Genomic DNA, 18,887 nt, shown 5'->3' with positions numbered 1-18,887 from the left:
GAAGTTATATGCCTTTAAAGCTGCATATTTTTTTATTTATTTATTGAAGTAAATTACCGTTAACAAAGTAGCACGGCATATGCGTGTAGGTCAAACATTACGACCAGCATTCATATTGGACAATAATATACAATAAACAATCCTTAGATTGTTTCCAAATACATACGTTGTGTAGACAAGAGAAAGCTACATTTTTTTAATGAAACATTTGCTTTTTTTTTTTTTTTAATTTACATGTATTTGCAGCTCACCTACATGAGCTGGAGAGTTGGGCAAGGTCTCATTTTAAACCTCCATCATAGGCGTGCGCACGGGGGGTGCCTGGTGCGCACAGGCACCCCCTAATATCCGGCACCCCCCACACGTCACGCCTACTAGTACAGTATGAGCACACACAGTGATGCGTGCAAGATGCCGCCAAGCCCGGCCAGCTGTCCTGTCACTGTTCTTCCCCCACCTCCTCCCGCTGCGCCCGCTGCCCAGTCAGAGTCAGACTCACAGTCTTGTGGGTAGCCGCACAGCCCACCCGACCTCACGCTCCCACCGCCTCTTGATGTCATATGAGCGCACTCTCCCTCCACATCCTGTGCTGTCCTCCTGCCCGCGCTCAGTATCGTTCCAAGTGTGTCCTGCCACTGCCGTCAGGTCAGGAGCACTCAGAGCCGCCACTTGAGCAGAGGACCCAGACAGACAGACAGTTCAGCAGAGAGGATCCTGTCATTCACTGAGACTGTCAGTAAGTCGCTGCTCACTGCATATGCTACCAGGCCAGCCAGGGGGATTAAAATTATGTATATTTTTACAGTGCAGTACTGTATGTGCACGACCCAGTAAATAAGATACCCAACACCCAAAAAATTAGATCTGTGGTCTGTGAGAGCAGTGTGCACTCTTGAGAAAAAAAAAAAGAAAACAAGGGTTACATTATGACCCTTCTTTTCTTTGTTTTATATATATATATATATATATATATATATAATATACGATTGCAGGGGCAGCACCACTCACAGGTCTTGAAACAGCGTTGTAACCAGTCAGCTAGTTAAGTCTTAGGCATCAGTAAGCATACTGCTAGCCCCCGCAACCCCCGCAGTGTGGATTTGGACGTGCTGGGGGCTGCGGAAGCGCTTGCGAAGTTGCGCCCATAGCAGTGTAAAAAACCCCACCAAAAATGGCCACCGCCGCGGAGTTACATTTGACCTCTAGCGCTTGTCTCCTCGGAAGCGGGCATTTTTAGTGGGTTTTTACAATGCTATGGACGGAAGTGCTTCTGCAGCCCCCAGCGCATCTCAATCCACTGCAGGGACTACCAGTATACTTACTGATGCCTGTACCTGAAAGGATTGCCCCTATATTCTTTAACCCTCGATGTGATGGCCTCTCAGACGTCTGTGAGTGTAAACCTTTAGCCACAAGGAACATGCACAACACAAGCAGTAAAGATTCACACTGTTTATTGTTCGTTTAACAAAAGTATATAAAAGAAAGGATTTAGGGCGTGTATATCCCAAGTCGATAACTAATTGGACAGAACACAAAAAGGGGCTAACATAACATGATTGGCTAGGAACTGCCGCAGTGGAAGGATATGCATATATGGGCAAGTTTGTATTTCAAATAGGGAGGTTGTTCACACGGTATAAAAAAGATAAGAGACAAGGACAGTAGCAAGGAATGTGCTGGAACATTAAGTTCTATAACACAAGCAATTCTATGACATTGAAGCAGAGACGAGCTTTAACCCTTTCAATCCCCTCTTAGAATCATTATTGTTATACTATATGATTCTTGCAAAGCTTACGTCTTTCTGCACACCAATGGCGCAATTTTTAGCCTGAGCGGGAGTTGCAGTAATTGTTGGGCATTTTAAGAAGGGTTAATCGTTGAGTTAATGATGTTCCGTGTTTACCCTTTTCATCTAAGGCTTCAGCGGGCTTATAGCCCCATGGGGTACCTGTGTTCCAGGCAGCCGCGGACCATGAGCTGCAATCATTTCCCCAGTTATGGCCTGTAACGCAAATATAGGGTACCTCGGGGCTTAGGTTGTCTGTGGTGTCAGCGCGGATCTGGTAGTCAACAGACTTTTGGACAGCAGCTAGTTGGGGGAATTGGAAATAATCTAGTATGTAGGTTGCGGTGTATGTGGTGGAAGAGTTATACCATAGTGTCAGTTTCCCTTATTCTGAGTTATATCAACCTCAGTCATTGAGAGGGGAAAAATGGGCCAGTAGGGCTATCAAGATAGTCCCCAGGGTAAAGATAGGGGGCATTTTCTTCATCCTCCTCTGGTCTTCTGTCTTCGCTAGGTGGGAGGTCAGGGCTGTCCGCCCCGGTTCGTACCTCACTGGAATCACTTGCTTCCCTCTCTAGGTCTGGTCTAGGAACCTTTTTTACTCGGGATGCATGGATCCAGGTAGGACTTTCCTCTGTCAGGACTGCTGTTCGGGTAACTGCTACGACTTCCGCCTCTGGGCCATAGGTGAAGTCTCCTGGGCTCTTGCTGCGGGGGAGGATCTTCACCACTACTCTGTCTCCGACTTTAAAGGGGTGTGTAGGTTCCTGTGGATTCAAAGGGTTTTTACAAACAACCTCATGTTCAATTTCATTCAGTTTGGTTATGAGGGACCTGACATACTCTTCTCTTATAAATTCTAGATCTCCTTCCTGTATCATCAACGGTTTCTTAGCCCAGGGTGTGGGGAAGGGTCTACCCATTAGTATTTCAAAGGGTTCAAAGGGTGAGTATCCTAGAGTTTTCTGTGGGGTCATTCTGATTTCTGCTAGGATAATGGGAAGGACCTGCTTCCACTTGTGGAAGGTACCTCCTGTGGCCTTCCTTAGTTTGTCTTTGAGGGTCCTATTCATTCTTCCTACGACCCCTGAACTCTGCAGGTGGTACGGGATGTGAAACTTCCACTCCACCTGCAGAGCTTTTACTAAGGCCTGTGTGATTTTGGCTGTAAAGGCTGAGCCTTTATCACTATTTATTTGCAGGGGGCACCCCCATCTAGGGATGATTTTCTGTGTTAGGATTCTTGCTACTGTCTTGGCATCCTCTGACTTAGTTAGGAATACTTCTGGCCAGCGGGAGAACATATCTACAATGACCAGGGCATATTCTTGTTTACCTGTACCAGGGATATGGGTAAAATCAATTTGTAAGTGTGTAAAAGGGGTGGTGGGGTATTCAAGATGCTGGTGTTTAGCTTTATTAGGGTTGTTAGGGTTGTTCCTGAGGCAAGTGATGCATCTGCTAACATACTGGTCCACAAGTGATTTGGCATTAGTAACATAAAAATCATTGGTTAGTAGGAGGAGTGTTGTGGCTTCACCACGGTGACCAACACCACGGCACTGGGCAACGAGCAAAGGGGCACTGGACTGGGGTATACAGGGTTTCCCCTCTTTGCAGATTAATCCTGATTTAGGATTTTTTCTGCAGAATTGGGTAAGTCCAGTCGGAGAGATCAGTATTAGTCGCAGCAGCTTGAAGTTGAGTGAGCAGATGGACGTTGTCAAGGGAGGGACATGCTCTAGTGAGTGCAATGAGTTCTGCAGCTTGCGCGGACTGATAAGGTATTGGCAGGGTTTCCAACACAGTGTCAGGGAGGGTGACAATGGCATAGCCAGCCTGGTATGTATTGTCATTGGGCCTACTACAGGAGCCGTCAACAAAAACTATGTCTGCGCCTGGTATGGGAACGGGAGACATGTCAAGTCTGGGAGAAGTTTCAGCTTCAATGGAAGCAGCACAGTCATGTAGGTCGGGTGGTTCATCCTCGGGACCTTTCAAGCCTAAAAGGGCATTGAGAATGGGTGCAGGGCCAGAAGAACTAGCAGTGTACTTGATGGTAAGGGTAGGGTTACTCAAAAGGAGTACTTCATATCCACTAAGGCGTTGTGCTGACATGTGCTGTGTGTGCAAGCCTTTAAGTATTGCCAGGACATCATGTGTGGTGTGGAGTACTGTGATGTGGCCTAAAGTGAGGGTAGTGGCCATTTCTGCAACCATTGCACAGGCTGCCAAAGCCCTGAGGCAGGCAGGCATACCTTGCACAGACACTGGCATGACTTTGGAAAAAAAATGCCACGGGGCGCAACTTCCCTCCATGAAACTGTGTGAGCACCCCCGCCATGGTTTTACAATTGTCCCTTGCATATAGATGGAAAGGTAGTACATAATTGGGGAGGCCAAGTGCCGGACTTTTCATCAACATACATTTTAAACTTTCATATGCAGTTAACATTTCTTGTGACCATTGTACAGTTTTAGGTTTGTCCTTCAGTGTGGCTTGTCTCAAAATGTTATCATAATAAGAGCAATCAGAAATCCACTGTCTGCAGTAATTTACCATACCCAGGAAGGACAGTAGTTCCCTCTGGGTAGTTGGGGTGACCAGGCCCAATACAGACTGTATGCGTTGTGGACTGATTTTCCTCTCTCCCTGAGTGAGCACAAAACCTAAGTAATCAACATGCTTTTTACATCATTGCATTTTTGTTTTGGACACCTTGTGTCCACATTCACAAAGCCAGTTTAGTAATGAAACACCATCCTCTCGGCAGGCCTCCTCAGTTTGACTACAGAGCAGCAGATCATCTGCATACTGTAGTAGGACTGAACCATGGTGAGGTTGCCAGGGCCCCAATGTGGCCTGGAGACAACAGGTGCGTCAATAATCTGCACCAGGTAAGTTGTTTACCCTTAAAAGAAAAGGCAAAAAGTAATTGTGTCTGTGAATCTACAGGTATGCTGAAAAAAGGCATTCTTCAAATCAATTACAGAGAAGAACGCAGCATCTGCAGGGATTGCAGAAATGAGTGAGTTTACATCTGGAACAATTGGTGCAATTGGGACAATTAACTGATTGATCGCTCTGAGATCCTGTACAAATCTTATACTGCCATCAGCTTTGGCAACAGGGTTCACAGGAGTACAGTATGGTGATACAATATGTCTGAGAATACCCTGTTGTAAGAATTGCTGTATCATGGGGCGGAGACCTTCTATCTTTTCTGGTGAGAGGGGATACTGCATAGGTCAGAACACAAAACACTGGTTGTTGCACCGCTGTCCACTAAAAAGGGAATTTTACTTCCATTTATAATAAGTGGCAGCAGAGGTGAATCTTTACTATGACGGGTGAGTTGAATAAAGGCTGGGATACCCTCCTCCGGGCCCCGTCAGTGCGCGGGGTCTTTGGAATCTTCCCTGACTGCGGGGTTGGTTCTGTCTGTCAAAGCGTCCGGAGTTCTGATAGTTATGAGTGGGCGCAGGTTTCTTTACATCAAAACACCCTGCAGCCTCTTTCTCATACAGATGTTTTTTTTCAAAATCTATCGTACTATCAGAAGTCCAGGAAAAGACATTTTGCTTAACAGAAACTATGACAGAAGGTAGAAGGTTGTTAATGAAGGTGGAAATGAGTAAGCTTTCTGAGTTAAGCAAAGGTAAGCCAGCGTCATCTGTCCAGCAGTCCTTAAACCTTTTCCAAAACTCAGTAACAGACTCCGAAGGTTTCTGTTTACAAGCTACAGCGACAGGCAAAAAAGCACAGGCAAAGGAGCACGGGTTTTAAAGACTTCCTTCATATGTGTATCGCTGCGTCCTTTGCAAGCTTTGCGCAAATAAGATATACAGCCATCGAGGGTAATAGTGGGCTTGGGACAGTGTTTTACTATTATCTAAACTCTGGGTTACTGGTGCGTTAGGGATAGAGCTAGTGGACGCACCCTCCAGCAGTGGAGTTGGAGGCGATCCCATCTGGTGTGAAAGGGTTACTGCTGCCAAGAGATCTGTGTCTCCGAGCGCAGGATACATTGGAATGCAAGGGGGAGGCGAGAGGGATTTCAAAGACTTACAGTTTCTCACTTCTTCGCTTCTGTGCTGTTGGGAACTGACATTTTTTTTAATCCTCCATATAGAAAGGGTAATTACTGCCTTCCCGTAGGAATGGGTCCTGTCCTGCTTTCTCTGTCTACCCTGCTAAATTATCCACCCAGGGGTTAACTAAGTAATACTCTGAGGTAGAGTTGCGGGCGACATACATCTTGCATGTCTCACCAGGGAGGGGCGGGGGATATGTAGTTTTTTTACTCTGACTAGAGCCCATTGTCAGACAGTAATATAAATCAACAGTACAACTTTAAAAGAAAATATCTAAAATTTACAACACTCTACTATACATGCATCAGCTAACCAGTTAATTAGTCATTGACAATATCACAATATTATCTGTATAGTGAGAACATGAAATCTTTTGACGTGTACGATACTTACCATTCGTACAAGATGTCAGAAAAATACAGCGTTTTAAACAGGAAGCAGGAAAAGTGTTTGAGTAAAGATATCTGGCAGACGAAAACTTACCAGCCGTCTGATCAAATATAAGAACTTATCTCACTACAAACATACAAGAATATATAGACGATCAAATCGAGGTATTCTCTACGTTACGTATAGACTCCCAGGTCTATTTTAAGTATCCCAGATACTAACGTCACGTTATGTATAGACTCCCAGGTCTATTTTAAGTATCCCAGATACTAACGTCTTTGGAGAGTTGCGCTTGGACCCCTGGTCCCTTCTCAGACGTATCTTTAAGTCCCAGACATTAAAGATGTTTGGTCACGTGTTCCCAGAACACTGACACGGATTCAGCTTCAGTGTATGACCGCAATCCCGTATGGCAAAGACAGACAATAAATTCTCTATCTTACCATTCGGGGACGATCACTGAATCGCGGACGGAGCCCCCACTTGAAAGGATTGCCCCTATATTCTTTAACCCTCGATGTGATGGCCTCTCAGACGTCTGTGAGTGTAAACCTTTAGCCACAAGGAACATGCACAACACAAGCAGTAAAGATTCACACTGTTTATTGTTCGTTTAACAAAAGTATATAAAAGAAAGGATTTAGGGCGTGTATATCCCAAGTCGATAACTAATTGGACAGAACACAAAAAGGGGCTAACATAACATGATTGGCTAGGAACTGCCGCAGTGGAAGGATATGCATATATGGGCAAGTTTGTATTTCAAATAGGGAGGTTGTTCACACGGTATAAAAAAGATAAGAGACAAGGACAGTAGCAAGGAATGTGCTGGAACATTAAGTTCTATAACACAAGCAATTCTATGACATTGAAGCAGAGACGAGCTTTAACCCTTTCAGTACCCACCCTCCCAAACTTTACTGAGGCAGCTGGCAGGAGACCCCTGACAACGCGCATGAAACCCCTGGCAACGAGTATGAGACCCCTGCGAGCATGGAACCGAGGGCATGAAACCCCTGACAACGTGCATGAAACCCTTGGCGACAAGCATGTGACCCCTGAAATCAGGCAGGTAATTTAAAAGTAATTAGAAGCCTTACTGTATGGCATCATTTGTAAGGGGCATTATTGTGTATGGGGCATAAAATGGTGTCAGGGCCATAACTGTGTGTAGCATAATATGTAATTGGCATTACAGTGTGTGGTATAACGCATAATGGGTGTTACATTTTGTAGCATAACGTGTAATAGACATTACGGTATGTGGCATAATGTGTAATGGGCATTACGGTGTGTGGTGTAATGGGCATTACGGTGTTTGGCATTGTATATTGGGCATTACGGTGTGTGGCATTGTGATTGGATTGCACCCACAGATCTAATTTTTTTTTTCTTATTTTGTAACTTACTGGATTTGGCCAGGCCAGCCAGACGGAAAAATGTAGGCGGTGCTAAACGCGCCCAATAGGCGGTGCTAGACACACCATGTAGGCGGTGCTAGACACGCCCCTCCAATAGTGCACCCCCTAATAAAATGTGCTGCGCACGCCTATGACCTCTATTTGTAGGCTTTCATATAATATATAGCACAGCTGTATCAATAAAAATTAAAAATGATACATTTTCAAAATCAAAAATTTGATTTTCTCAAAATGCCAAGTATTTAAAATTTTGGAAAAAATATAACATACTGTTATTAATATATCCCCAAAGTTTTATTTTGGAATCATGATGGGATCATCTACTATAAGAGGTTTTACTTTGGACTGTTTGTTAATGAGAAAATGAGAACTATATAGGCCTGTTCATTACTTTTTTTTATCTACTTAAACAATCCCTTTGTTATGTACAATGATTCTGGGCTTGATTCATGTTTGTAAGTAAAGCAAAAAAAGCATACCTCCCAACTGTCCCGATTTCAGCGGGACAGTCCCGCTAATTGGACACTGTCCCGCTGTCCCTCCCGCGGGTCGCAGTGCTTTGCAAAGCAGCCGGTGATCACGCTGAATAGATGCCGCACGGAGGGGAGCCGGGGGCTGTCCAGCAGCTCATAGAGCACTGGACACGCCCCCAAAATGAGGAAAACGGGGGGTCGCGACAACAGGCCCGCCCCCTTACTGTGATGCCCCGCCCCTCCACCAAAAGCCCCGCCCCCTTTTGGGCCCGCGGGTGCGCCTTCGGCGCGACGTGTCCCTATTTACACGGGACAGAAGTTGGGTGGTATGAAAAAAGCAAGTAACTGGGTAAAACCATGTTGCCCTGCAAGTGGGGCAGATGTAATGTGCAGGGAGAGTTAGATTTGGGTGGGGTGTGTTCAAACTGAAATCTAAATTGCAGTGATTAATAATGCTACATGGAAAAGCAACCAGTATTTACCCTGCACAGAAAAAATATACCCCACCCAAATCTACATCTCGCTGCACATGTTACATCTGCATCCGGATGTTAGGTATACACCCTATTGATTAACATGCATTTGGTCGACATGGTCAAAAGGTTGACAGTACAAAAGAGCAACAGGTTCAAATGGTCGACATGACAGTGGTCGAAACACATATGGTCAGTTACTGTTTAATGTTTGGTTTTTGTAACCAGGGCGTTAACTGTACAGGGTGTTTAGTTTAGAATCATGAACAGTATCTACCTGGTGAACGTGTCTTGCTGTAGATTGGGTTATGTTCCTTCATGACCATTTCTGAAGGTATCATTAAGGGTTAGGTTGGTCTACAGAAAGTATAAATACATTTCAGAGGTGTTTAGTCTGCTAACTTTAATACTATTTATTAAAGTAGCTGTAACAGAACTTCAGCAGGTGCACATGAAGGATATTTATAGTAGGAAAACCTTGCATGTTTTTTGCTTGTACCTCTTTGTTATACAGGTAGAAACAAGTGAGGTTTATATGCCTTGATAACATGCTCAGGAGTTGATCCATTTAGCCACAAGTAATTTCTGCACTTACTTTAGCCCAGAGGCAGCGTTGGTTGTGCCCACAGTGATGCATTGCTAAAAAGAGTTATATGTGAATTTGAACTTGTTTGACTATATTATGTAATGCTGGCTCTTTGCTGTTTTCAGCTAGCGTTGATGCCAGAATTTGTATGGGAAAACAATGTAGATGGGATAAACTGCTTTGAATTATGAACTGGAATGTGCATGGTAGATAATATCTGCCAAACCCCCCCCCCCCCCCCCCCATCATGAAATTTAGCCAAGCATGCTGAAACTATCTAGAAAAGAAGAATGAAGCTTCTTATGATTATGTAGATTTATAAAGAAACATCTGAATAGGGATAAAAAAAAAACAGACTTACTGAAAGACCTTGAAAAAGCAGAATACTTTCAGATAATTATTAATGTGGCCACAAGGAGGCCCTTTCCTTTTGGTGTTTGTACATTACATTGGCAAGCAATACAACCATTTACTTAAAATATGCAATCGTTCTTTGTGTCCAGTAATTTGTGGCTATATAGTATTTTTACTGGACATTTATAGCGCATGAAGGAAAATGACAAAATTAAATTGCGTATAGGTCATGACCTAAATGAGTGTGAAGCTGTATGTAACTGTTATTTTAGACTGACAGTTTTTTTTCTAGTTTTATTTTTTTATTGGTATGCCAGTGATATGAGTTGACCTACTAGTCATGCCTTTTCGTCAATTTCACAGAATTACAGTCTGTTAAAATAAAGATAATTTGATGTCCATTCCATGGAAATTGCATAATTATTTTATGTTTCATCCTTAATGAACAATAGCAATTAATCAAGTTAACCAATGTTAAATAAGATATTAACAATTGAATTACAATTTATTTTGCACTTAGCTCACAAGAGTGTGATACAATCTAATGTGACCTTATATTTAGCCATTCTTGCATTCCACCATCAGACACCTTTTGCTGACACAGCATAATAGAAGCAGCCTATTAAACATGTATAGACTATACAGAAAGGGGGTAACCATGCAACATAGGTAACATTTCATGGTTACTTAGGGGAATAACCAATAAGCCCCGGTAATTTACTAGGGCTATTTGTCCCGCCGGGGGCTATCTAATCAGCCCCAATAAGCCGGCACGAGACGTGGCTTATCAGGGATTTTGTATCGCCTGCCCTGCCTCAGGCAGGCGCAACCAAGTCCACGGAAAACTTGAAAATGGGGCTGTTTCTACCAAAAACACACAGATTTCACTGAACCTGTGTGTTTTCAGGAGGTCAGCTTTTTATTTTTTTCACGGGTGATCCATATTAGATGGCCTGCAAAAAAAAAAATCTGTGAAGCATCGGAAAAAAGTCAGAAAAATGGCCGTTTTTCAGATCCGATGTTATTTCACCGGTAACTGGATATCCCCCTTAGTGCATTTTAGTATATCAGTCATTAGGGCACCGTGAGCTGTTCAGCTGAACCTGGCTCTGTCCTTGTAGGATGTTGCTGCTTCAATTACTGGATGTGTTGTATTTAGTTTTGTTTTTTTAAACATTATTTTTATTGAGATTCACAAAAGTACATGGGGGATACAAGAAATAAAAAGGGAAGACATTAGGGGAGCCAGGAAGAATGTATCCACAGAGACATATGTGTCATATTCATATACATCAATTCAAACCAACAAGTATTCAATACAAATCCTTAAATTAGATAGTATACCAAATATATTTCTGATCGGAATGGGGAGAATTTAGAACGGCAGTGTTAATTGGACTGCTATAGATTGTTGAATGGCCCTCTGTTCTCTATAAGTAGTCAACACTAGCCACTTCATGTGTTAAGGACCCCATCCACTAGTGCGATATGACCACTTTTCATCCGATTCTGAGCTTTCTGTTTGATGAATCGGATGGAAAGTGTCACATCGCATGTCATTTTGCTCCAACTCCGATCCGAGGTTCATTCCTGTGCTCCTCAGATTGGAGTCGCAGATAGGCATGGCTGCCATGAATATTTATCGCAATCGGAGGAGAAGGTGCACATCAGAATGCATTTGTATACAATCAGATGCGAGTCATCAGATGTAAAAAAAACCACTCAGTTGCAAATCATAATCGCAGGACTCCCCTGGGAAGCTGCCGGGAAGGTCGGGGGAAAATCGGATCCGACTTTCAGTACAAACAAGTCTCAGTAGTGGATGGGGGCCTTTAAGAGTCTGAATAAGAGGAGTATTTAACCTCTGCTCTTATGAACATATAATGCTGATGTACTTTATGCTTGATAGATTCAATACTTGTGATCAATGCCGATATCCACATTTGAGCAATAGAGGCTTTAGTGGCTCCTAAGATGTGACAAAGAATATATCTTTTACCTGGGGACAAATGGCCGGTGTCAAGGTGAAACAACGCAAATACAGGGTCTGCCTGAACCTCCATACCAACTACTTTCCTTCTATATGGAACACCTCACTCCAAAGCGGCTGAAGGATGGGGCATGCCCAAAAGATGTGAAAAATATCTCCTTCTCCCCCACAATTCCTCCAACATAGTTTAGAGATAAAGGGACATATTTTATGTTGCCGCTCCAAACTGAAGTATGCCCTCTGGATCAATTTGAAGAACAATTCTGTTTATGCATCTAGAAAGTTTAAAACAATTACTAAATATAGTATCCCACTCTTCATCCTGGAATGTCCTAGAGAGGTCAAGCTCCCACAGAATCTGAGTTTTAAGTTTACCTTTCCTGCCAACTGAGAGTTGGTACTGGTACCACCAGGAAATTCCACCTTTATGCAAAGAAGCACTAAATCTGGCCTTAATAAGTGGGGGAAACTTTGGTTCCTTAAGAGGTAAAGGCTCCCATCCACTAGGCTGACTTGTCTGAGCTGCGTGTCACATCAGATTTCTCTTGATCTCTCCCAGCAGCTTCCCGGGAACCAGATCAGATCCTGGGATTAAATTTTCACTAGATTCACTTCAGATATATCTGATGTGATCTGTCATGTACCGACAGATCGCATCAGATATATCTGATTCACACATGCTACATGTGATTGATCTGATGGGATATTTAAATATAATAGGCTGGGCTACTAGATGCCAATCAAGTGACGCTTCAGATGAATCTGATGCTATACATCTGAAGTAAAAATAAAACACTCCGATATGCACCTGATTTCTTCAGATTCAGATAAATCCTTGGTGCACCATTAAAGATCTATAGCTCAGACATATCTAAAACAGGACCATACATTGAATCGGAGGAGCCATCCGATGTGACACTTTTCATCAGATTTTTTGGTCAGATGCGTCGAAATCTGATGAAAAGTGCCCAAATCGGACTTTAGGGAACAAATGATTGAAGCCAACTCCTCAGTTGTAAGTATTAAAAGAAGTTTTGCTTTGGAGCCCTATATTGTTCCTGAAAGTGAGAAAAATATGCTAAATTGTCCTCCAGAAATAAGTCTCCTATGTTATCTGTGTCGTCCCTTATCCAAGTGTCTAATGATAAATTCGCAATTATAGACGTTAAGGATTTTAGTGTTAACATGGAAAACGTCAGGGTGATCTCATCACTGGAAGAAGCCAACTTGTGCCATGTCTTCATTGTAGTATTGACCACAGTACAGGTTGCAAGCTGAGTGTGCGTTACAGAAGGTGGCAACCAAAATAGATCTGGAAGGTCTAGGGGCTAAATACTGTCCCTTTCTATAACAACCTAAGGTTTCGGAACTTCCAGCTCTAATCAGTCTCTTGCTTGGACAAGAAGAATAAAATATTTCCACATCTGGGAACGCCACTCCAGCCGCCAGTTTGGAACGAGCTAAAGTACTTTTGCAATTTTAGGTTTCGAGTCCCTCCAGACGTGGACATATTTTACAAGAATCTGATTAATCTCATTATACATAGACTTCGGGAGTGGCTGGTAATAGCCCAAAATAGATACCATTTTTGCTGCTGCAATCCTTCCTAGCCACGACACCTCCTGCATCATCCACACTCGAGTCAACCCCTCAAAAGCCTTCAAAAGAGGACCGGAATTACAATCAATAATATTAACATCGCTCATTAGAGATATCAGAGCTTGAAGACAGACATCCTTTAACAAAACCTTAGCTGTTGGTGTTGAGTATAGTGCTGAGATAAGAGTCCAACATCCTACCATCAACTCCCAATTTTTTAAAAGTTGATTGCAGGTAACCCCAATTAAGTCTGTCGAAGGCCTTTCCAGCATTTAATGTGAGAACAAGTAAAGGTTCCTTCCTCACTTTACAGTGCTTAATAACATTTAATACTCTGCGTGTGTTGTTTGGAGCCTGCCGGTCCATCACAAAACCCACCTGGTCCAGGTTAACAAGATTTGGCAAAAGGGGACACAGATGGTTAGCCACTAGCTTGGCAAATAGTTTAACGTCAGTATTAAGCAAGGCTATAGGCCTTTAATTTTGAACAGCAGTTTGAGGTTTACTGGGTTTAGGGATGGCAATAATTTGTGCTCCCAGCATTTCTTTAGGAAAACGTTTGGTCTCAGAAGCTTCATTGAAGACGGACAACAGCAGCAGGGCCTAATCTGCTTTAAAAGTCTTATAAAAATTAGATGTGTACCCGTCTGGTCCGGGGGCGAAGAGGCTATAGCTCTCTCTACTTCCTCCAGTGTCCATGGGAACTGAGTGACAGGCAAGACGACAAAGATGGCAGTTTAAGTCCCGAAAGGAAACTCTCTATTTCTATAGAATTAGGTGGATAGTGGAAGGGTCAACTTTAAGATTGTATAATGTGGTCTAGTATGTCGCAAACACATTAGCTATATCAGCAGGGTCAGACACCTTCATACCCTTAGCCGAATAAATATTCAGAATCTTTTCTTTAGCTTTCCTACCTCTCAATTTCCTAGCTAATAATCTACTATCTGATTCTCAATTATGTCAAATTTTTATTTGAGACGATTTGAGATTACGTTAAACTTCAGTAAGGAAGAAAACGTTTAACTTATCCCTAGCGCAAAGTAACAGTTTAAACAACGCTTTATCAGAGGGGTCTGCTTTATGCACAAACCCAACTCTAGCTACTTCAGTTTCGAACTGTTCATACCTACAGTATGTTTGTGGTCTCTCTTAATTTTCGCTGCTGATTAAATTGCGGAGCCTCTCATCACAGATTAGAGAGAACACTAAAAGTTGAATATGGTTGTTTCATCAGGTGCGTTTTCTTTTAAGAAATACTTTAACGAGATGTGTATGGCCTGTCGAGCCTCCAGTTGAGAAAGGTTCTGAATTCCTAAACGCCATGGACCAGGAGCCACCTGTCTCACTTCTATATCCCACGCTAAAAATAAAGGGGAGTGATCTGACCAGAAGGGACCAGGAGGATATCTACTTTTTAGCAAGATAACTACCTTTTAGCAAGAGGGAGGATATCTACCTTGCTAATAGATGATACAGTCCGGTGATCTAATAGAGCTACTGTAGGTCTATCCTGGAATAAGTTCCATGAGCATGAGAATAAAATGTGTAGTCTTTTTCTGTTGGGTGCTTAGTACTCCAAATATCGAAGAGGTCATATTCCTCCAACAACTGGCGAAAGTTGTTTGCAAACTCAAAGGGCTGACTCGAGCGAGGTATCTGTTTCGGAGATCTATCCATTAATGGGTCCAGAACCATAATAAAGTCTCCTAAGATTAAAACAGCACCTTTTGTTTCTGAATTATGGCACACAGCTTCCTACTGAAAGAAAGCTGTTCAGTATTGGGGAAGTAGCAAGCAACTAGAATAACCTCAACGTACTCCAATTGGCCAATTAAAATTAAATATCTCCCCTCAGGGTCAGCATGTTGTGCTGTTAAGGCAAACGCACACTGTTGCGAAATAAGGATAGCTACTTTTTTTGAGGGGCATTTGCCATATAGCAGTGGGGAAATTTCGCCTCATTAAAGCGCGGCGGAGCCGATTTCTTACAATGTGTCTCTTGAACCGCAACAATCTGGTCTTCAAGCTTATGGAAATAATTAAGAGACAGACTCATTTTCTGAGGGGAGTTCAGCCCCTAGCATTTATCTAAACAATATTAACCATATCCGACCTGTAACAAGATCTGCAAAATAGAGGACATCACATGTACAACTCCTAGCTATGACAGACTCCTGGCTAAAATAGGATAACACATTCAGGAATGACAGAAGAAAACCGAAATAACCCCTCCTGGGGCCAATACAAGGCGCCACAACATGGCGAATCTGAACCTAACATTGGGGGTAGTGACTATGACCCCGACACCCGAAATATAACAAGTTAAGTTTACCAATCCCTGCTTTCAGCTACCCCAGATCTAGGAACTGCAGAGAATGAATACGCTTCCATCAAAAGAGAAGGATAAAATCAAAACACAATTAGAGAAGCTGAAACAGGGAAAAAGTTACAAGTGTGTAGTCCTGGTATGTTAAGAAAGATATAAAAAATGTTAAAAAAATTAAAAAGAAGCCAACTTTGGAGAGAGAAGTCCTCACCACACGTAAGCAATATCATAATACAACCTTACAGAGCTGAAAGAAGAACAATGTTCAAACATCACCAACCATAGCAAACCTGTATAACAAAATTTGTATGGTTCATCAATTATACAATGCAGGCATGTTATACTTATGATTGAGAGCCTGGCACAGACCTGTTGTATTTAGTTTTTAATGTATTATATTATATAAAAATTCTATTCCAAAGTCTGCTTCAGTGAATTAATGAAACAAACATCATCTTGTACAACATAGCACAGCAAGATTAAAATGAGTTACTAGTCACATAGCTGTCTGTCCCTTGTATTTGAACCATTGTTAGCATTTAGATGTTAAAATCTGAAAGCTTTGTAATAACAACGTAGATGCTGGGACATGCTGTAGTAGTTACACAGGGATGTGGGATCACGGCGGTCACCATGCCGATGGCAGGAAACCGAGTGATCAAACGCCTGACAGTTGGCAAGCCGACTAACAGGGACTATTCCCACTTGTGGGTGTCCACGACATAGAGTAGGTATAGAATCTGTGGCGAGTGCAGTGTACCACCGATCCTGCAAGGGACTCTGTTGCGCTCGCCCTCACCGCCGACATTCTGCGGTCGGGATCCCGAGGTCGGTATGCTGACCTCTGGGATCCCCACTGCCGGTCTCACAGCCCCAGAGCTCTTTACAAGTATGTCAGGTTACTGTTGCCACTTTGTTTTTTTGTTGTTATCTCTATTGTCAAAGCTGAAACTATTACAATGCACATTATCAGAAATTATAATCATCTATTTCCCTTTTTCTCCCACTTGCCCTAGTCACAATCTTCATCTTTTTGTCTTCCTACAAACTATAATATTACTATCATGACCATATTCTTCTGTTTCCAGGGCATTTTTGAAAACATGCAAAACCATAGAGAGAACATGTTCCTCACAATGCATCCTTCCCTTTTGCTACCAAAATCACACTGTATTTCATCACGATTAGATTCATTCATGCTATAAGATACATTTATATTAAACTTTATGTTGCATTTTCTATCTAGTCTATACAGTATCATATGTACAGTAAATCACAATCCCCCCCCCCCCGCCCCCCCACTTACTGAGTACTGTGATTTCTCCTGCACATTTACTTTCATTTCTTTATAATAGGCATTTCTCAATTTAAATAATTATTGCGGCTTATTACGTGTATTCCAATTTAAAAATCTAGTTTTCTATAATGACGTACAGCATGTGAAAATATTAATCAAATAATGCAAATTATCCAGGAGCTTGGTAATTCAGGAGTGCACCCAAGTTACCACAATTTAAGACGATTTAAGTTTCTCCATCCCGAACAAGAAATCTCATTCCAGCAAGTTTGCATGTTATCAGACAAACTCCTGCACCATAGTCACATTCAGCATGCCCCTGTCTGTCCCGCTCATGCCACCAGATGGAGATACATATTGCTTCCCCACAGCCCATGCTTCTTGGACAGTTACAGTATGCTATGCTTGCCCATACAAACATATGGTATAAAGCAAAAATAGGTAAATTACTTCTCAAAGCTTTTGAATGACCTTTAATGACTTTGGCAAAGGGAATACAATGATGACTTGGCTAGGAATCAATGGTGGCATGAGGAGAAAGGAAAATCTTTTTTATATTTATTTTGCGGGGGATGAGAAATATGAAGTAATCATACTGTAAAAATATAATTGATTAACTGAAGAAAAAATGTTTCGAAAACTGGAGGTAAGTATTAAATAACTCATAATATATTAAGATAATCATTTATTCCGTAAGTTTTATAGGAAAGAAACTGTAATGGTGTTTTAAAAAAAACCTCTATATTTCCCTTTCAATGCTGCATCTTCTTACTTTCCTTTAAACCCTTTGCAAGATTATACAGTAAAACACTGCCGTCCATCGCAGCTTAGTGTTTTCTTTCTTCTGCTTATCTTGCCTTTCCCTTTTAAAGATTTATAAATGTGCAGATGCTGAGACAATATGTATCCTCCACCGCCAGATCATATAGCGCATTTACTTTATAGCTATATACAGTATGAAAACTGCAGAGACAACTGTTAGAACTTATCTAGAGTGCCATGGTGACCTATCACAGAGCACTGAAGACATCTAGTCATTGATCTCAGCTCTCACATTTCTATAATAATATGTCCTTGCTCTATTCTTCTTGTAGAGCTCATTGTCTCAGAGAGCCAGAAGCCTTTCATTACTTCCCCATGGAACATCCATTTCCTCATCCCCTGGGAGCCAGAGGCACCTGGCACACAGCGGCCCCAGCGTTGTCACCATCACACATCACAAGTCCCCTGCAGCTGCCCGAAGGTCCAAGAATCAGAATCCTGCCCATCTACATGAAGTCAAAGAGGTCAGAAAATTACTGATATCCATGTTTATTAAGACATAAATATCTCTTTAATGAGCCACTAGTAATCACAGGTAATGGCACTGTACACTGTGGGTGAGATGATCTACTTAGAAAACATCCATTGTAACGTTAGAAATCCAGGTCATTATAAGTAGGTTACGACATAATAAAGACCCAGCAGTACACAAGTCAAACAGGCCAACAAAGGATTATTCTTTTTTTTTTCTTTAGAAACAAATATGTTTTTTTGTTATTGGAAAGTTTTTTTTAAATTGGCAAGAGACGTAGCCAGCATAGTGAGACAAAAAATGTATCTGAAAAAAATTGCAGCAGATATTGTAAAAGAATGTGTCTCTTTTTGTGGTGTTTTTGCTCTAGTTTTTCTCACTGGACGGCGTGCAGATGCCAATTTATTTCACAATGCATAATGTGAGTAAAGAGGTATCTGGATGGTAGATCTACAATGTCTAGGTAGACTGTAAATAGGTCGACGTTAAATGGTCGACATGCATTAGGTCGACAGGTACAAAAGATACAAAGCTGAAAGGTTGACCATGCCTACGGTTGACAGGTACAAAAGACTGACATGACAATGGTCGACACATTTTTAGGGGGGTTTCACAGCTTTTACCAACATTTTCTTGATTTACTATCCATGTGGACATCGACTGGGAATTGTAACCTGTGGCGAGTGCAGCGACTGATAGTAGTCACAAAAATAGAATATAGAAGATGTGACCTAAAAAAACACATTCTCAGCATACTGACCATTTTTGTGTCCATCATTGTCATGTCTACTTTT

General features: G+C 42.1%; 1 protein-coding gene across 5 annotated transcripts in view; it reads left to right on the top strand.

The window, feature by feature from the left end:
• OSBPL10 (oxysterol binding protein like 10) overlaps nucleotides 1-18,887 on the top strand; it is a 726,220-nt gene that overhangs the window by 311,880 nt on the left and 395,453 nt on the right. For 4 of the 5 annotated variants that reach the window (XM_063922285.1, XM_063922288.1, XM_063922284.1 and 1 more), the window contains exon 4: nucleotides 17,894-18,085. The exons of the other annotated variant lie outside the window; for it this stretch is intronic. In XM_063922285.1, coding sequence (XP_063778355.1) covers nucleotides 17,894-18,085 — 192 coding nt within the window. The remainder of the gene's footprint in view (nucleotides 1-17,893; nucleotides 18,086-18,887) is intronic. 5 annotated transcript variants of the gene reach the window in all.

Source organism: Pseudophryne corroboree, chromosome 5, assembly GCF_028390025.1.
Source record: "Pseudophryne corroboree isolate aPseCor3 chromosome 5, aPseCor3.hap2, whole genome shotgun sequence".
Classification (NCBI taxonomy): domain Eukaryota; kingdom Metazoa; phylum Chordata; class Amphibia; order Anura; family Myobatrachidae; genus Pseudophryne; species Pseudophryne corroboree.
This window is presented reverse-complemented; position numbering and strand designations above follow the sequence as displayed.